This window comes from Leptopilina heterotoma, unplaced genomic scaffold (assembly GCF_015476425.1).
Source record: "Leptopilina heterotoma isolate Lh14 unplaced genomic scaffold, ASM1547642v1 Lhet_125, whole genome shotgun sequence".
NCBI classification, from domain to species: domain Eukaryota; kingdom Metazoa; phylum Arthropoda; class Insecta; order Hymenoptera; family Figitidae; genus Leptopilina; species Leptopilina heterotoma.
In genome coordinates, this window is record NW_025110845.1 from 1,725,168 (window position 1) to 1,741,801 (window position 16,634).

At 29.2% G+C, this 16,634-nt stretch overlaps 1 protein-coding gene across 1 annotated transcript in view; it reads right to left on the reverse strand.

Moving 5' to 3' along the window:
- The window catches only part of LOC122512727, a 772,233-nt gene that overhangs the window by 187,092 nt on the left and 568,507 nt on the right, over positions 1–16,634 (reverse strand). The window contains 1 exon segment of the mRNA XM_043628757.1: positions 2,749–2,901. Coding sequence (XP_043484692.1) covers positions 2,749–2,901 — 153 coding nt within the window.

Consider the following 16,634-nt stretch of genomic DNA (forward strand, 5'->3'; position numbering starts at 1 on the left):
TAAAAATATAAAAAACAGGCAGTCCACTCATGGTTATAAACAGTGGTCCACTCATGGTGACATGCAACTTTTTATGGCAGCCACAACAATTTTTTTAGTCAAAATTATCACTTAATTAAACTAAGATAATCAATTTCAATGTCCAAAGTAGTAGGAAAAAAATAAGTTACCTTTTAAAACTTAAATTTTACACTACTTTTACACTTCCGAATCACTTTACTCATTGTAAGAGCGACTTCTTTTTTGGTTTGTGTTCTTAAAAATGCGTTTCATCAAACGATATCGTATATGTCTCATTTCATTTAAAAGGTAAAATATAGTCTGCAGGAAAGTTAAAATGTGAATTTTCGATTTTGTATATGTAATCAAGTTTTCTATAATATTTAATGTTCTAAAGAATCGAAAGGGATAGTGGTTATAACATTAGACGTAAATATTTTTTTTAATGGCAGACAGTTTTTTGGCAGAATATGATCACTATTGTTTGGTTTTCGTTCAACTTTATTTTTTTAAATAAATGAACTTTTTTCTTTTATTGTGTAAATGTTAAGATGCGTTTATATAAATAAATATTATTTCTATTGCGTGGACAACAAATTTTTTTTGTTTTTATACAAAAAATGAGAGAAGATTGGTTACGGTACTTAGGGACAGTAGGGGACATTTGAAAAAGAAACAGTATATAAAAAAGAACAAATATTATATTAAGAATATCTATACTATATTCATATAAATAACTTCGTATCATATAAAACCAAGTTCCTGTTTTTTATACATTGAATTTAAAAACTCTTACCCACATAATAAGAATAAAGCTATTATACGGGACAGTAGGGGACATTTTGCTCTTTTCTTGATTCACAACATAAGTATGTTATTTAGAAAGCAATGGAAGCTGTCAGATTTCTTAAAGAATTGAATCTTTTTGCTAATAATTGACTTATAAGAGATATAAAGTATTTACTTACCATTTTACAGACGGGACACTAGTGGACAACTATGTTACAACCGTTAATCAATTACTTTTCTGCTCCACTATATAATTTGTAGGATAGAGACCAGAACATTCTAATTGCTTTGATGTTTTTAGGTTATTCATTTATTATTGTAGCATCGGTAAAACAGTGAGTGTATGCGCGTAACCTACTCGTAGTGAGCGTGCCAAAATGAATTCATTTTGGCAGAATATAAAATATGAAAATAAGTGACATGTTTTTAATCATTTCTTAAAATGATATTCTTGAATTTTATATGAAGTAATTAATGAATTTTAAAATATAAGATTTAGAGATTATAAAGAAGTTTTGTTTAAATCTAATACAAAAGAATGTATATATTAATTATTAGAGACAATGTAGTGCAAGTGCCTCGAGGACAAGGACAGTAGAGAACATTTAGTCTGCTTTTCAATCTGTCATTTCGTTTTAAATTACCTCAAAGTTCTTCTATAAGTAAATCAAAAATTAGAGTATGTTAGATATTAATCAAATAAACCAAACAATATTATTAATAATTAATAATAATAATTAATAATTAATAATTATTAATAATATTAATATTCATTTGCTAGCTAAAAACTTTTTTTTTGACCAAGGGACATAGATTTTACATTTTAAATGAAATGAGCCATATGATTATCGCGAGACATAATTTCTTACGGTTTCTAGGTGCGGTGCTGCTATTCGTTCTATTTATTTCACGTTTCCGCTGTCAGATGACGTAAAAGCTCAGGTGGTCCACTCAATGTGACATTACCCTAACTAAAAGTTTGGATTACAGAACATAAAAAATGTTACGAATTTGAAACAATGTTAGGTGAAATAGATAAAAGAAAACAATATGATTCAAACGTTACCGGCAAGTAAAGCAGCTCTCTTTTTTTCCCACATATTGATTATCCATATACTAAGCAGACAAGTTAATACCGACGCGACGAGACAGCGAAGGGAAGACTCAAACCACGTGTTATTTAGATTGTACGAAACATTTTTCACAATTTTCTCATAAAATATTCCTCAGAAAATACGAAACTTTTCTACTTTCAAACTTATTTTAGAAATAACAAAACTGGTTACAGTTTCTCCAAAATTGTTCTGCTTAAAGTAGTGAAAGTTTCTGAGTTTATGAAAAACTTTGTCGAAGAAGCCGCATTAAAAAAAAAGTTTTTTGGGGCAACAGCTACAGTTTACACAAATATTAATATTTTTTAAGTTTCTAACTTGCTAAATGTTCATTAAACCTTGTACTATTTGATGCAATGTAAATTATTTTAATAAAGTTTTAATAAAAAGTCTAAAAATAATTATGAAAATCACTCATTTTTTGCGGTCAAAAAGGTATGTAACCCCTTAAGGGAAGGTTAAGTATTAAATTTTTTTAGCATTTTAAAAAACTTTTCTTAGCTGAATGCATATTATCTCCACAATATTGTGTTAAAATTCCACGTGTATCGAAGAAAAATTGAGATAAATCGTAAATTAATTAAATAATATAAAATTGGAATTATAATTGCCCAAATAATGGAAAAAGCTTAAATAATACAAATTTTAAAGCAATATATTAAAAAAGATTAACTTCTTAAAGGATTTTGTAACAAATTTAAGTCTAAAACAAAATGGAGGAAAAGAGAAAGTTATAATTATAAAATATAAAAAACGAAAAGCTTAAAAGTTTATGAAGTCTATGAAGCTTATGAAAAATAAAGTTTAAAATAATAAATTTTTGTAATACAGAAATAAGCTAACTCACATTTCAATACTTTGAATGGTTGAAGAAGTACATGAATTGTCAACTTTTACGTGACAATGTTTATGACATTTCATTAAGCAATCCCTGCATTCATAACCTTGTTTTCCTAATCTTCTAGCCAATGTTCTCTTGCACACTTGACATTCGGTACTCCTAAAATTATAATTTGAAAGGTTAGTTAAGATTGATATTATAAATAAAATTAAAATTATTTTGTAATATTATTATTTCAAATGCCATTTATTGTTTATAATATATTACTTAAATGAATATTAGGGGGGCTCTGCGCCCCTGCGCGCCAACCTCCTATTTTTTACTTGATATTATTTGGTTTACTTACATCGTTAATTCTTTTTATTATGAAGTATAGACATTGAATAACTTTGAAGGTATTTTTAATCCTACAGATCAAAAAGAGGCCTCATAAGGACCTAATTAGTTATTTATTATTATTATTTTTTAATTAATTACTCATAAGGTCATTACCCTACGTCAAAATTGAAATCAAATGTGACCTATTTTTAACCTGCAGATCGAAAAATTGATAACATTTGACCAGAATTTTTAAGTAAGGGAACGACCAGTTTTAGGATTGACCTACAGGTCGAGAAACATGTCAAACATGACATAAATTTCGACGTAAAGCAATGTTACTCGTGAAGGGTTCATTACGGAGGCCCTTTTGGTCAAATTTAACATAAATGGTGACGTAAATAATGACCCCTAGAAGGCCTTAATAGAGCTTATTTTAACCTATAGGTTAAGAATTAGGTCAAATTGACCTAAATTTTGACCTAGGATACCGACCCTTTGGAAGGCCTTCGGAAGGCCTTAATAGGCCCATATGGGGCCTCTTTTTGAACTGTAGGTTGAAAAATAGGTCAAATTTGACCTAAATTATGACCTAACTTTAGTGGGTATGAGGCCATTTGTTACCAACTTCAGGGCACTGAATCCGTTGTCGAAATCTTTTTATTATATGTATAGAGAGATAATATAATATGAAATGATATTAATTACTTATTCACAGAATTACTAAATATTATGCAGTTTTAGGAATATTAATTGAAAAATGTTAGCTTTTTTAAATTCAAATAATTTAATTATAGTAATATTATTAATAATTAGAAATTAGTAAGTTGTTTAGATTTTATGTACAAACTAGTATTTCAATCCCGTTAAATATTATTTAACCATTTCTAAGGAGATTATATCAGTCTTGAAACAAGCATTGGTACCCCATCCTCGCCTAGGTATTAATATACTTATAATTTAGAGGCTGCATACAACAACTTGCTGTAAGAGGAAGTTTTTTGGAAAATTTTAAGTTGATTCGATCAAAAGTGATGTGGAAAATATCAATGTTATAAGAAAGCACAGGTGGCGCGCTAGCGATTCTTCGCGTGGAGAATTTCTAGCATGAACTTTAAATGACGTCAAAAATATTAAAAGTTCTCTAAATAAATATTCATTTTTATATAAAAATATTTTTTTAAAAATTGTAATAGGTTAAATTAAAACAATTAAAAATTAATAATAAATTTGTTTTTTAAAGTTAAGAAGTAAAGATTTCCTTTGCTATATAAAATAAATGAATATAATATAGTTTTGGATTTATTAAAAGTTGAGAATTTAAGAAGTATAATTTAAATTCTTGTTTTGTAGTTTAGAACGAAGAATCCAAATTTTTCTTAAAAAAATTTTAAAGACAATTTTTAAGTTTGTCAACATATTTATTATTAATATACATAATTGTCTAGACGTTTCGATGGTGGCCACCATCCTTTTCAAGAGAAAACATTCTAAAAAAATACATTTGATTATAAAAATTATAAGTTATACATTACAAAAATTAAAATTTTTTTTTTAAATTTTCTTACTATTACAGAAACTTGAGAATGCATACGTGGTAAAGCATATTTAATTTGTTTTAAGAGTTGGGAAACAACTCTTCACCACCACCACTACATATTTAAATAAATAAAATTTAAAATAATAAAAAGTTATGATCAGTCAATTCATAACCGTTTTTTTGATAAACTCTCGCAGAGTGAAGTTAGTAGATGATTACCATAGATTATGAACTTATGAGAGATTCTTGGTTATGTTATTGTGAAGCTTGGTTCACTACAATAATATAATTTATATAAAAGTATAATTTAAAGTTTTATTTTTTGCAATATTTATGTTAAGCAATGTAAATTTGAAAGGAGAGAATATTTTTAAATATTTAAAAAATAATAGTAGGGGAGACTAGGTGCGGTTGTTACGCTATGCAGTTGTTACAAATGGAATATCTCAGAAACAGGTAGTTCTAGAGATTGGTTTTTAGAGGCCAAAAGTAAATATTTCTCTTCCTGATATTTTTTAAATAATTAATAGACCTTTGTACTTAACAAAGTAAATTTTTTAATATAAATTCTATGAGGATTAAGCTTTACAAAACTGCCTTGGTTGTCCACATTTAGTGCATACTTTTTTAATAAAGTGTTTTATTGTAAAAAATGTACCTGTTGTGCAATTGGTACAAGTGATAATGAAAACGGATATTTTTTCCAAAATTCATCAGATTCGTTTGAAATGTAAAATATTTGTCAAAAATGTAATCACACTTATTTTTTATGAAAAATCTCATGGTTTATCTATATTCGTCTTCAAAATTAGTAAAAAAAAAAACTTTTTTAAGCTTCTTTCATTTCGAAACAATATTAATGCTGCCATATCTTTGGAACTGTCACATACTATTACGTTGAGTCAAAAATTAAGAATAATTAATAAAAGTTGTTATAAGAAATTATTTGTCTTCAATTTAGAAATGTTATAGATGATTCTTGGTATTGTAACAACCGACATTCACTTTGTGCAGTTGTTACAATTTACACACTGTCACTCAAATGCTTGTAGTTAATTAAATAATAGATATAGAGCTAAATCAATTATGGCCTTTTAAAACTAGATAATATACCATTGATTTAATCGTTTGACCAAACAATATGGAGTTAAACTCTAATCATAGTAACTGTTTTTATCAAAATTGTAACAACTGCACCTTGTCTCCCCTATTAATTGTTTTGTAAAATATAATTATTTTGATTACTTTTATATAAAATATAATAACGAAATTTAATAATTTCCTCTGCCTTATAGAAATATTCATTAATATATCATTACATTTTTTTATTTACAAAAAATAAAAAATAATAATTATACTTTACAAAGCAATTAATATTCTTATTTTTTAATATTTAAAAATACTATTAACATTGTATAACATAAAGATATCTAAAAAATCTGCCCGACCTTTGGGGTACACATTCTCATCCACGCTTCGTCCAAATAGCTCCCTTCGCTTGCAGTGCGGCGTCTAACATCGTGCTCTACTAGTGTTCTCGTCGTGTTTATCAGTACGATTATATTATTTATTTCATTTTTATATAGCTTATGACTGTTTCTTTCGTAAAATATTGTTTTCTTCTCCAATCCTATTATATATTTTATAAAACTTTTTTCATTTCTTAAATTTCTTAAATTTTTCATTTCTTCATTTTCTTAAAGTTACAAAGCACGGAATTATTGTCACTGTTGGTTCAGGACCTATCAATGCTGTCTCGGAACAAATTTTTGCTAAGACGTCTACTTTTTCATTTCCCTTAATTTCGGAGTAACCCGGTACCCAGATCAATGAAAGTTTATTTAATGAACCCAACTCATCTAGTACGCTGCAGCATTCCCAGACACAAATACTAATCCTCTTGCCTTTTGTTCCTTTTGGAATGGACATTTGGGCGCTACTTAAAATCGCACAGACCTCGGCCTGACAGAACGTGGAAAGACCTTCTTCCAGTCCATTCTGGAAGGTATAATGATCTTAAAGCGGGGTTTAAATTTTACCCTCTTAGTTCTATCTTACACCATACTTAATTCTGGGATTGATAGAATTGAACGTGGATGCTTCGGATAGTATGAATCCCAACGCAGCTGTTGGCGTGGTCCTCATAGTTCCTGTAATACCCCTGAAAACCATTGCTTGGAGTTGGTCCAGTTTCTCTATGACTGTTCTCAGTTGACACCTAGACAACCAAACAACCGCCGCGTGAAGAAACCTGGATTTTAAAATCATCTGATAGTTCCAGTTGACCATATTAGAACTCAGTCCCAAAAATGACCCTATTGCCCTTCTACACGCCCAAAAAGCAGTACAGAACCTTCTATACTGATATTCAAAATGTTCTTTCTAGCTCAGATTTTTATCCAGGATTACTCCAAGGTACTTAGCCGATTCGGAAAAAGAAATTTCTTTTCCATAAAACATCGGTTTCTTTAAGGCAGTAGTCTCCTTTAGAAGGCGAAAAAAGCGTTTTTTCAGGAATTTTTTTGAAAGGGAAGGAAATGATTGCGGTAAACGAAATTTTTGGGTGATATTCTACTGTATTTGAGCTTCAAAAACCAACTTTTATTTTTAAAAAATATTTAAATTCTTGTTAGTAACAACGATTTTTGTAGAGCGCTGCAGTCTGTATTTTTAAATCGGTGCCGGTGATGGAGGTCGTACGATGCATCTGAAACAGTCAAACCAATTTTTTTACTTTTTATAAGTGTCTTTTCCATTTGAACTAAAAATATACCGAAGAAATTAAAAAATTCCAAATTTTTTCGAAATTTGAAAAAAAGTTCACTTTAAAAAAAAAATTCACTTTAAGGTGCAAAACAAAATAGTTTAAATAATACTTTTGTCCAACTATTTTAGTTCAAATAAAAGATAATTTAATACTGAAGCGAGAACACTTTGATTTTTGTCAATCGGAAAAAATTCTTTTTGCTATCACTGGCACCGTTTTCTATGACTGTGAAAATGAAAAATCGAGAAAAAGCGATTTAAAGTTTTAGGTCCAAAAAATACAATTTTTAGGATACTTACACTAATTAAATTTTAATCAGCTATTCCTGGCCAATAAGTAGTCCTTCTTCTTCCTCGAAGAACTCATTTGGTCGAAGATTTTCTTCTCGTCGAGCTGTCCGAGCCTCCTTGCTCGAAAATGACGAGGGCCGGTTTTCCCTCGTTATGCGCTCCGCATCGATATTATCGGAAAAAATTTTGCATTGCTGCCCGATAACAATATCGAGCAGCTGCATAGTGGTCAGCACAGAAGCATAGGCCTCGTTAAAAATGCCTGCTGCCAAATTTGCCGCTATTTCGACGATTTTAGAGCCGGAATTGACGTGTTTTGGGTTTAAGCGCCACGCAAGCGAATTGAACACTTCGTTCGAATTTTGAGTGTGTGTATACACCTTTTCAGGTTTTTACAAGGTGATACAAGGTTAGGTAAACAATAGAACGCATGAAGGGGCGGAGCGCGCGCGTTGGGGTCTGCCCGAGCATTCACACGTGCTCAACGATCGGTCACAAAATCTGTTCTACCTTCGAAAATATGTCAAATTGGCCTCCAAAATTTTAAAAACATATTCTTGGATACTTCTATTTGAAAAAAATAAAGGTAAAATTTCTTATAAACTGCCATTTTTTAAGTTTGATAGTTTTTTACAACTGTCAAAAAGACAAAAAGGATATCTTGTTACTTAGTTTAATCTCAGTAGTCAAAAAAATACTTAAACTTATTTAAATTAATGTAAAGTACTTGAATACTCATTGCTAAAAGTTTGACAGCTGTTATCTGTCAAAATTTATTTTTGACTACAGATTCGTGTTTAGCACATCCTATATTATAAGTTTGCAGATTTTTAAACAAAAAAATCAATAAAAACAAAAGTTAGAATATAAAGTCCGAAGAAATGCACAAAATCTATGTTAAACCCCATTTAAAGTTTAACCCTCTACAGGCACGGGTTAATATTAATTAAATGAGCTGTCCTTGTGCACATCTCATTTTTATCACATTTGGAACCGAATTAGGGGGTGGAATGAAAGAAATTAAAAATTTCGCAAGTAACTTAATAGTACTTAAGAGTAGAGATGATTCTATTACTCAGTCATATTTTAATAAATAGTGAAATTTAACGATCACTCCGAGTCAAGGAAAATAAAAATAAAAGAAATTCAATTCTTTTTACGTTTCGGCAGCACAGCTGTCCTCTTCAGAACTATAATTTATTATAAAAAACAAAATATTAAAAAAAGATTTTTTACAATTTTTTTATTAACAATAAAAAATTAAAAAAATAAAATATTTACCGAAAAAAAGAAAATTAAAAAATTAAAATTATAAATTAAGATAGGCACATCTTTGTCGCTACGGTTACAATATGACACTAAACAAATATACAGACAAGTACGAGTGAAAGATGTACAATTTTTCGGGGTCAATGCCCCATCGATAAGTAAAACTAAGAAAGAGGAATGTCAAGGTAAACTGAAAAGACAGCTGATTATAAATCCTTCTTTTCATTGAGAAAATGAGTATAATAACTACTAAGTTTTAATGTGTCATCTTTTTTATTAATTGAATTTTTTTGTAAGTTAATGTGGATCATTTCAGAAATTAAGCGTTTTTTAAATGAACCTTCTTTATCTAGTACTAAAAATCCATCTTTTCGTTTGTCCAACATAAGATGCAGAACAGTTTTTGCATCCTATTTTATATACCGAGTTTGTGATTTCAGATTTTTTACTTTTATCTTTTCCTTTAATTACCAAGTTGTGATTCATGTTCTTATTATTGATTGGGATAGTTAGAATATTGTACTTATTTAGGAAAGCTGAAGTTTTTTCGTAAAGATTGGGAACATAAGGCAAGAAAACTTTCGGTAACATTTTGTAAACTATTACTTTTGTTACATTGTGAATTTGACTCAATAGAACACATGCGTTTCCTAATGTGCTTATTAACAAATTCGATGAGATAATTATTATTATTAATTAGTATTTTTTCGACAAATTCAATATTTTTCTTATGGAATTTTTTATTCGAAAGCTTTATTGCCCTATCGACAAGATTGGATACTATGGCAATTTTTTAAGAAAAAAGATGTTTTGATTCATAGTTAATTGTTCGTCTGGAGAAAGTTGGTTTTTATACCAGTCAGTTATAAGTTTATTATTTTCTTTAATTATAAGAACATCTAAGAAGTTAATTGTATTATTTGTTTCAGTTTCGTATGTAAATTGTAGTCTCTCGTCATAATTACACAGGCCGACAAAATTTTGGCGAATCTCAGAACCAAGAACCGGACAATACTTTTCCGAAGGTCTTTGACGTGCTGAATCCGAATCTTACCTTAGAATTGCCCTATCACGTCAGGTTTTCGAGATATTCTAACCTAAAAGTACTAAAAACACGTTTTTAGGCCATTTTTGAACTCATGTACAATTCAGAGAAAATTTTTTTTCTAAAAGTTATTTGCGGCATCTAAAAGTACTATTCTTCCCCTTTAAAAAACCCTTTGAAACTTGAAAAAATCTTTATTTGACACTGAGATATCGTCATTTGAAGTTTTTTAATCTGGTAAATTTGTCAAAATTCGTAAACTGACTAGTATGGCGGCCAAATTTTTAAAAATTCAATGGATTCGCTTTAAATTTATTACTCGGGGGTTTTCGGAGTCGCTGATTACGAATCTGGTTTCAGATTTTCAAAATTCAAAATGGCGGATCCAATATGGCGGCCGAATTTTTAAAAATTCAATGGATTCGCTTTGCATTAATTACTCGGGGGTTTTCGGGGTCGCTGATTTCGAATATTGTTTCAGATTTTCAAAATTCAAAATGGCGAATCCAATATGGCGGCCGAATTTTTAAAAATTCAATGGATTCGCTTTAAATTTATTACTCAGGGGTTTTCGGAGTCGCTGATTTCGAAGATGGTTTCAGATTTTCAAAATTCAAAATGGTGGATCCAATATGGCGGCCGAATTTTTAAAAATTCAATGGATTCTAGTTGCATTTTAATACAATTAGTTGAATTTCGGAAGTTTAGGACCATGGACACACATATTTTTTATAATAATACTTTACTTATGCCAAAAAAATTGTTTGTAGTGGTTTAGAGTCAAAGACCAGCTCGGATGCCTACGTTTCGTGAATTACCTTGAAGTAACGTTTGCATGTTTTAATTGTTTACTTTTCGAATGAAGACTGTACATTAGGATAAATATAAGGTAAGCTTGTCGAATCTTTAAAATTGTAACAAATTGAATGCAAGTTATTAAAATTCTATTGTTATAGTAAAGTTACTCTATACCATTAAAAAAGCAATATTTTATATATTAATTATGTTGCAAAATTATCTCGATCTCGTTTAAAAAAAATTTCGTGAGTACTTTTCATTTTCACATCTACAGTTGTTATTGGGGAAAAAATGTCTTCGAGAATCCCGTGTATTAAGAAAGTTGATAAATTTTGTTATATTTGCGGAAATTTTGAGACAGAAGCTTATCGTAGAAAAATTAATTATTGGACAATAAATAAGTATTTAGAATGTTATCAGATGCCCATGAGAAATTTAGATAAATTGTGGGTACCTAAATCCATTTGTAATTCTTGTCGCATTACTTTGGTAAAGTGGAATGATATTAAAAAAGACGTTATCATTGAACCAACAATTTGGCATGACCCTATGGATCACGATGATGACTGATATTTTTGCGCATGTAATGTAACAGGATTTAATAAAAAAATCAGGAAACTATTGTTTATCCTAGCGTTCAAAGCGTAACCCCAGCAAAAAAAGGGAAAATAATAATTAAACCAGAAAAAACAGTACTTCATTCTTTCCAGATAGAACATATAAATGCAGCTGAAAATAAGACAGTCGATGAATTTGAAGATTCCTTTAACACAAAAGATCATAAACTTCATGTTCAAGATTTATTAGATGATGAAATATTCAATGTAGATGAAGATTCATTAAATGATGAAATAGTCAGTGAAAACTGAAAGTGAAGATTCATTAAATGTCAAAGTAATGCAAGCAAAAAGTCCTATGTTTTATGGCCAAAATGAATTAGATGATCTTATTCGTGATCTGAGTCTTCTTAAAAATACAGCTGAACTGTTGGCTTCAAGATTTAACCCCTTAACTGCCAGCTGAAAAACACTAAATGTGCCCAGAATGCCAAAAATAAAAAATCGCCCAATTTGTCTGAAACTTGCCACTCAGGGGTTTTCGGGGTCGCTGATTACGAATCTGATGTCGGTATTTTAAAATTCAAAATGGCGGACGGCTTTTTAAAAATTAATCCAAATAACCTGAAATTTATTACTCGGAGGTTTTTGGGGTCGCTGATTACGGATCTGATGTCAGTTTTTAAAAATTAAAAATTGCGGATCCAATATGGTGGACATTTATATGTCAGTTTTTCAAAATTCAAAATGGAAGATCCATTATATCGGATTTTTTTTAAATTTTGGATTTTCTTGAAAATTATCACTCGGGGGTTTTCGGGGTCGCTGATTACGGATCTGATGTCGGTTTTCCAAAATTCAAAATGGCGGATCCAATATGGCGGACGAATTTTTGAAAATAGATCAAAATTACCTTAGATTTGTTACTCGGGGAGTTTTGGGGTCCCTGACTACGAATATGATGATGGTTTTTCAAAATTCAAAATGGCGGATCCAATATGGCGGACAATGTTTTTAAAATTTTGGATTCCCTTGAAAATTATCATTAGGGGGTTTTTGGGGACGCTGATGACGAATCCGATGTCAGTTTTTAAAAATTAAAAATTGCGGATCCAATATGGTGGACATTTCTATGTCAGTTTTTCAAAATTCAAAATGGAAGATCCATTATATCGGATTTTTTTTAAATTTTTTATTTTCTTGAAAAGTATCACTCGGGGGTTTTCGGGGTCGCTGATGACGAATCTGATGTCGGTTTTTCAAAATTCAAAATGTAGGACCCAATATGGCGGACACTTTTTTTAAATGTTGTTTTTATCATAAAAGCAGAACAATTTTGCCAAATGCTGGTTTCATAGAACAGCTATAAAGAGAGTGCAAAAATTGAAATTCCATTGAAATGTCCTAACGCATTTCATGTTTCCAATAAGTTCATGGGTGAAGTGGATCTCCACGGTATGCCATATTAGATCCGCAATTTTGAATTTTGAAAAACTGACATCGGATTCGTCATCAGCGACCTCGAAAACCCCCGAGTAACAAATTTTTAGGTAAATTGGATCAATTTTTAAAAAAGTCATCCGCCATATTGGATCCGCCATTTTGAATTTTAAAAAACCATCATCATATTCGTAAACAGAGACCCCGACAACCCCCGAGTAACAAATTTCAGGTAATTTGTATCAATTTTTTAAAAAGTCGTCCGCCATATTGGATCCGCCATTTTGAATTTTTAAAAACTGACATCATATTCGTAATCAGCGACCCCTAAAACCCCCGAGTAATTGATTTCAGGCGATTTTAGACATTTTTAAAATAAAAATGCATTGTATTGTCCATAGCAGTGTTGCCAGATGCAATGAAACAAATTGTGGACTCGACCTATTAAAATTATGGTACATTATGGTACGCAATGACTATTGTTAGCATGCAGATTATTTAGAGCAGGATATAGTCAATAAGAACACACAAATACGGATGAAATCGGTCGTTTATTAAGAGCTCGTTGACGATCGAGACGTTCACGGTCGAAGCGATATCCAGAAGTAGAAGGAGTGCGTGCGCACACGGCAGTGACGTAGAATCAAACTACTGTTAGAGTCAAGCGAGATATTAGGCGCGAATATACAATATTTCAACACTCCCTCCCGAGATTGACTCGTTTACAATATAAATAAACAAGTTGTTCATTTCATGATCATTAAGCTTCCTCAATATAATATATACCAATCGTTTAATTTTTTATTTTAGAATAATTATTTTAAAGTGTTAAGATAAAATTTCAGAAAATACAAAATTTCAATTTTTTGTGAAAAATTAAAATATTTATTAATTCTATAAATTTGAATAAAATATATACTTTATATACATGAATCAATTCGTTTTTATGTCAGGAATGCAATTTTGCCAAGAATTAATAAAAATTTTAATATAGAAAAAAGTTATTTCAAAAAATCCAAAAATTATTTTTTTCAAAAATTAAAAAATTGTTGAAAAAATTTTTTTTTAGATATTTTCGAAAATCCTTCTGTCTGATTTTTGGTATTCGTGACCGTAATACACCTACAAAATTTTATCAAAATCCGTCAAGACGTGTAAGAGAAAATTTGTCCACAAGAATCGGTGACATACACACACACACATACATACACACATACATCCGGACATTTGTTCCTCTCGACGAATTATATATACTACACTTGAAAATGTGTAAAAATAATTGATTCTAAAAAATTCGGAAATCGACATCACTATAAGGCTTCCTTTATGAGGAAGCAAAATGATCAATTTTACAAATTTCAAGCTAAAATAATTTATAAGTTTCTCAATTTATTTTAAATATAGTCGTTTCAAGTCCATCCTTTCTCAAGTTGAATATTCTGGACATTTCAGCATTGTCGAATTTGATATATGTAACTTCTGTAAATATTAGGACACCTTTCGAACAGCTCATCTACCAATCTACCAATCATTATGTCTGAGTTTCATTCAGTAACTGAAAATTATTCAAAATAATTAATTTCGTCATTTAAGTATATTTATTACCATCGTCACATATCGTATACTGTCGTGTATTTTAGTTGTTCATTTAAATTTTTCTTAGAAGAACTGTCGTTTAATCATTTGTTTATTCAAACTGTCTAGAAGAGAAACTGTCTTACATATTAGTTGTTTTTTGAAATTACCTAAGAGGAATCTGTCGTTATTAGGTATATATATATATATATAGTTACACATTGAACTTTTATAACACAACTTTGTTGTTCGTTATTATATCAGCCAATTATTATGTAATTGAAAAACATTCGATATTTACACAATCGTACTTAACATATTATTTTATACATTCTTGATGAACATCCGTCATGTCATATGCCTTAATTTATTTCGCCAATAGTTTTGTACATATTGTTGCAGCTTTATTATCATATTTAACTAGTCGTTGTAAATAAAACTTTGTCAATCTTTTTCGTCGGGGATTCGCTTATCGTCATAATTTTATTAAAATATTGACTTTCATCAATAGCAATATTTAATCTCAAATTTCAATAAAAAATGTAAATTTGATTATTAGTATTTCAAGAGATAATGTCTTGAAACAGTCGCATTACAAGAATCAAAATTACAAAATCACATTTGAAAAACATTATTTGCTATTAACAAAAACTTATGTTCAAGTTAGCAAACAGATCGTTTCGTCTAATTATGAAGTTCAAATATAATTTTTAATTTCAGTCAAACGTTAAATTATTTATTTGATCAAGTTTCACTCGTTTCCAGTAAGATTATAATATAAATTTTATCTTAACTTATAGTTTTATCTATGTGATAGAAAACTAATCAATCGTTATTCTTTAAGAAATATTAAGAGCTTTTTCATAGAATTCCAAACTGTCATTTGTTTCCACGTTCCTTTCGTTCTTGATTTGATAACTGTTCTAATACATTTGTTGATTTTATAAAATTTATTAGCTGATCAGAATTTCGTTCACATCTGTTTCTTGTATAACTGTCATGCTTTTCGTTGTCTCTAAGTCGTATTTTCATATCTAACAGACATTCAGGTTCACATGAGTTTGATTAAGATCGTTATGAGTTATTGTTGTTAATACTGTTCGTATAAAAATTAATATTTAGATATTGTCGCATAAATTTATTTTAAATCATATAAATTTTCATGTTTTAAATACTGGAATTATTAATCTTGCTTTCAATTTAAGAGATCTTAAACTGTCGTATTTTCGATTGAAAAACTCATCTTAAATAAATATTTTGACTTTTTACTATTTTTAACTATCATTGGTTAATCTATTATAGAATATAATTTATACTTTGTCGTCAAATACAATTCGTTATTAATTCTTCTCAACCAATCGTTTTAATTTTTAGACTTTATCGTTTGATTAACAGTCAACTGATTTTCACTAATCTTTAATATAAATGTAAAATAAAATTTCTATGTGTCTTATTTTCTGTTCTAATGAACTTGTCTTTTATATTGGATTCTTTAAAACAATCGTAATTTCAGAAAATTTAGTTTTTTACTAATTTAAACTATTTTCTGACTATATGAGTCTCGTAATTTTCTCGTGTGAATTTAATATTTATTTATTTATACTTTTGTTTAATTCATCTCCCTCCGTTTTTAATAATAGTTTTCAAAGTTTAGTAAACTGTTCTTTATTTTATCTCCCTCCGTTTTTAATAATTCGTCTTTAAGGTTAACTAACTACATAGATGTATATATTACAATCTAGAAGACTGTCGTCGAAAATTATTTAAATTTTAGGCTTTTATTTTATTTCTATTATATTCCTCTAACTTTCGTAAAATAACCAATAGATATTTAATCAGTTTGTATACGCTACAATATAGCTTTATTTGTTTTAACAAAATCGTTATGAGAATAATTTGAATTCATCTAAAATATTGTTTACATACGTTCGTTAATTTTCGCTTTATTATTGTGATGTAAAAATTATAACTTTTGCAAATTCCTGACATTTTGGAAACTTTCGTTAACCATTTTATCATTGTCCTTCTGTAAAATTTGGTAAAAATGTCATTTTTATAGTATTAATATATTTTTCAGTTATTTTCATCAAGTCGTTTGTTGTACAATCGTTATTTCGGCTTTCACTTATTTTTTAAATTTCGTTATTTTGATCCGTTTTTTATTGTAACCTACAGTAGTGTCAAAACAATATGAAATATCTGAAGTGTTAAACCTATAAAGTTTTGTATATATAAGTTTGATGAAAACAATTCGTTCGTTTTAGGATTAAAACTATTCACATAAATATCGTTT